This window comes from Morone saxatilis, unplaced genomic scaffold (assembly GCF_004916995.1).
Source record: "Morone saxatilis isolate NCDOM2014 unplaced genomic scaffold, NCSU_SB_2.0 Contig15, whole genome shotgun sequence".
In the NCBI taxonomy this organism is placed as follows: Eukaryota; Metazoa; Chordata; class Actinopteri; family Moronidae; genus Morone; species Morone saxatilis.
The window spans coordinates 2,218,046-2,222,707 of NW_023339707.1; the positions used below are offsets into that span (position 1 = coordinate 2,218,046).

Consider the following 4,662-nt stretch of genomic DNA (forward strand, 5'->3'; position numbering starts at 1 on the left):
AATGATTTTCCAAATACTCAAAAAGTGCTTGATCTTGATTGATTTGCTTATTTATTACATTTTTATAGTTTTTTGATGTGTGATATTTTTTTTGCAAGCAGCTGTCTGCTCCTCAGTCCTTCTATGGGAAGAGGAAGCCTGCTGACTGTTGTTGTGCCTGCCCACCTAGACATCATTGACTTTGATTTTCAGCCTAAAACTGAACTTTTCAGAAAAAATGTCTTCTTATATCCACCAATGCCACTTCAGGGTTGAAGTATTTCAATGAGTGCCCTATAAAGGATTAACACACAGACATGAATTAGGCCTTTTTCAGAGCAGACATTTTGACTTATCATAGCATAGCACAGGTGTTACTATTAACATTAGGGAGGGCTCTGTTGTAGCATTTAATGAGGTTGATGTACATGGTTGTATGCACTTATTGTTTGTAGCTTTGGATGAAAGCATAAGCCACAATGTTATGTAATGTTCTGTTTGAGTCTCCCAGTAAGTTATGACAGTGTGACAGTGAGCTAACTGCTAACCTGGACCATGAAACTGAAGAAGCCAAATAGAATTCAGCCATATTCATTTACACCTGTGATTTAGACCTGCGTGTTTAGGAATGTCATTTGCCATTTGACATAATGGACAAAAATGTGTTGCTTTAAGTATGTCTTCACCTTTTAATCTTTACTGTTGTTGAGTAGGTTTACAGCGGTATACCGATACCATGGTAAGAAAATTGATGGTTATCATACCAGGTACATTTGCTTATCTGCAGTTATTTAAAAAAAATAATTAATTCTATCATATTATTGATATTTTAAAACAAAAATAGTGTAGTAATAACACGTAGTAGTGTTATTAAAAAATATATTAGATACATAATATTTTGTGAAAGTATAATAAAGGGTTTGTTAAACCAAAGAAACTCTTCTGTTTTCATTTCTTTAAGCCTCATTGTAACTGATGGTAATAACAATAACTTGGCTCTACACAAATATTGAAAAAATGTAGGAATCCCATATAAATGCTTTCACAATATTTAGTTTTGTGATATTGTAGCGATTCTTGAAAAAAACCATATCAATGTTTGTGTTTAAACCCCCAACTTCGAGACAGCAGTGTTGTAAACCTTAACTGAGGGCTATGATGTTGGATACAATATATCGCCCTGCTTACAGTATGAATTGAATTGTAACTCTCCTGTATCATGATACGTATTGTATCAGCAGATTCTCGCCAATACACAGCCCTATTGTGTAATACCATAAACTGTCAGTTACAGTACCAAAAATCCCTGTTCTTGACTGAAATCTGTCTGTGCTCTGTTGTCTTTTCTCTCAGTGGCACCGGTGTCTTCTACCAGGCAATGCCTGCTGTTGGAGCCGATGGAAAGAACATCATGAAACTGATTCCTGTACAAATAGACAATGGACAGTTTTTCCAAACTCAAATAAGCAAACCCAGAATGGATCCTGCGCCACATAAAGCTGCAACAATAAATATAGCCTCAGCACCTGTGCACATAGTAAAAAAGGCAGCATTCAATCCTTTTGCCACTCAGCAGGTTTGCAGGAAACCGGTTTCCTTTGTGAATGCCTCGTCTAATCACATAGATCTGTATCCTCGTAATTCACTAAACAAGCATCCACTACAGCAACAGGCTGTAAAATTAATGGCCAAATTACCTCCAATGGCAACACCTGCAACAAACTGTGAGAAGTCAGTGAGACTTCCAAGCCAGCTCCCAGTGACGGTGAAATCTCCAGCACTCCCCATAGGACAGTACCTCCAGATTCCCCCCAATGCACAAGTCCGAACAGTCCCAGTATCTGAACTCCCTCCAGTTATCAAGAAACAGATTTTTACTTCACCAGTCAGCTCCTCTCCAGGTTCAGGCTTGCCCAATGTGGTTTACGTGTCACCTATCACAACAGTGAATCAAAGCGTTACTCCACCAAGTGATTCTGCACCTCGCCCACTAAAGCTGCTTTCCAGGACATCAAGTAAAACATCATGTGGACTCCCATCGAAAGGATCAAAACCACATTTAAAACTGATACCAAAGTTTTCACAGAGGCCCAACAGCCCCATAAAGTGGATAATTGAAGAAGAGGACAGCTCATCGCCTCCCACTCTTGATCCTCTCAGTTCTCCTTCTGTCACTTCAGAGATTCTTTGGGCTGTTGCAGAGAGAGAAAATGCCAGCAAGCACTGTGATGTTATTACAAAACAAGTATCTCAGTCGAGTCTGGGAGAAGGTGGACAAGGGCAGGAAAACGCCTTGGTCATGTGCAACGGGAAGGTGTTTTTTGTTTCAAAAAAGCGCAACCTGACACTTGAAATGGGAGAAAGCGACCGACCAACACTATCACCAAAATGTTATGAATTCAACAAAACCATGGTATCTTCATCCCAACAATCACCTGAGCCGGTGGCACCTGAAATAGAGCAGGACCTCAAGATTATCATTCCAGACGAGTCAGAGGAAGTGATTGACCTTTGTGATGATGATGCTCAGGATGACCCGTCTCAACAAGCAGCATCAGTTAATACGACAGCTCAGGTAGATGAAGACAATGTCATATTTGTTTCTTATATTCCGCCCAAATCTGAGTCAGCACAAGATCTGATACTAAAAACACAAAGCGCACTTGTGAAGCAGAAGGGCACGAGCAGCTCAAACAGGGTGACGGAACAAAAGAGTCTGGATGGTACAACTGGCAGCGATGGCAGAGATGAAGTCTCCCCTCATAGAGGAAGAAAACCTGGCCAGAGCACGTTAGTCAGCACAGATGAAAATCATACACACATTGGTGGTTCAGCAGTGGTCAACATGCCTGATAATGAGGGCTCAGACATCAACAGTCAGCAGGGCAACCCCACCCAACAGCTGGACAGCATGGAAGTTAATGTAGAAACAGAACGTCCAGCTGATCCCAGCAGTGGAATATGCTCAGGAATAGAGAAGAACACCCACAAAACGGAGGTGAGTGAACGAACTTCTGTTGATCATTACTTTGGAATACTCTTTAATAGTGTTTTTAATAGAATTGTTTTCAAGCAGGGAATCATGTAACAGCAGATATTAAAGGACAATTCCGGCACAAAATGAACCTGGGGTTAATAACACTTATTTACCGAGTTGGTCTGTTCTCTGGGATATGTTTTCATTCTAATCGCACGTGACCAGTTTTAGGCGACAAACGCTAATTACCGGTATAACGTCGGATCTACGCGGGTGAACTCGCGCTTGGTTGCAGGGGAAAGAGAGCAGGGGCGTCTGAACGCGAACAGAGACTCACTACTAGTCTCAGTGTTCCACAGGATACACCACTGAAGGAGATGGGTATGTATTCAGAAGCCGACATTTGAAGACAGTGGGAAAACGGCCCTTTCCAGTTGATGGACGTCCTTTCTTTTCGAGCCAGAAGCTATACAGACGAAGGAGCCGCGGTGAGCTCCGGTTGAAAAGGGCGTTACGAAGAAGGAGAAGCTACCGGTAGGTGCAATGCCGGCAACAGCAGCCCGTATCGGAAACTGTACTACGGCATTGTTGAATGCTATGGGCACCGAAGAGGAGTGGACGTGTTGCTCGTGAACCCAAGAAGGCAGTGTTTTGTACAGTCTGAAGATTTCCTCCTGGATAAACAGGGCTGTACTAGAAACTTTTTTCATTGTCGCCCGAAAATAAATTGGAGCGGCGACCAAACCGGGAGGACCGAGAGTTATTGTTTTTACCATTTTAATGAAGGTATTGCCTAAGCTTTACTGCAAAAGGGGGCGTGACTTTAGCAGGAAGCAAAGCAAATAACGAGTTTAGTGTTTAGTTTCTAGTTTCGTAGTCAGTGTTCTCTCCGTGCGAACAGCGTGAGTCCACGTGAGATCGTTCAAGTCACATTCTCAAGAGAGTTGGACTGGGTCACGACTGTTTTCCCAAGATGGCGCCCGGCGTGTTACGTGAGGCTACCTGTTTGTTCGTAACAATCTTTTTTATAGATGTGCTGGGTACACTTTCCAAAGTTCTCAATGGCTGTCGGTTACAAGTAGGCCCTCGATTATGTACTGTGTAAGGGTGTGGTTGCTATTTGAAGCCCTTGTAAGTGTGTATAGGAAATAAGCTTTCTTTTCACTTTACTAAGTGCCCCGTTGGGGACTAGCAGTGTATACGGGTAGCATTAGCGGGGTTTGTGCTAAAACTGGTCAGCTGCGATTAGACATGAAAGCATGATCCAGACGAACAGACACTCGGGGTAAATAAAGCTTGGTCTATGTAACGCCCAGGTTCATTTTGCGCCGCAATTGTCCTTTAAGATATTTTAACTGCACAGAATTGTAAATTTCATTCTTTTCAGAAATCAGTCTCACAGTTGAGCAATAAAAGAAATTAAAAATAAATAAATACCAGTTATGTTAAGAATTAATTGTTGTGTCATCTTTCCACCAAATAAATAGAAAGCTATAGACAGTGGTATCGATGTCAATAAAAATGAACCCCATCCTTGTGGGGTCACTAAAAGTTTTTTTCAGCGGTGTGACTTTGACCAAATACCTGCAAAACATACAACATTCCCATCATCCTCCGCTGCACTTTATGTGCAGAGCTAATTAGTAAATGTCTCATTAAACAAAGATAATGAACACTGTTAGCATTACCTGCTAAACATCAGCATT

At 41.7% G+C, this 4,662-nt stretch overlaps 1 protein-coding gene across 1 annotated transcript in view; it reads left to right on the forward strand.

The window, feature by feature from the left end:
• The window catches only part of lrif1 (ligand dependent nuclear receptor interacting factor 1), a 6,946-nt gene that overhangs the window by 1,097 nt on the left and 1,187 nt on the right, over positions 1–4,662 (forward strand). The window contains exon 2 of the mRNA XM_035656819.1: positions 1,333–2,977. Coding sequence (XP_035512712.1) covers positions 1,333–2,977 — 1,645 coding nt within the window. The remainder of the gene's footprint in view (positions 1–1,332; positions 2,978–4,662) is intronic.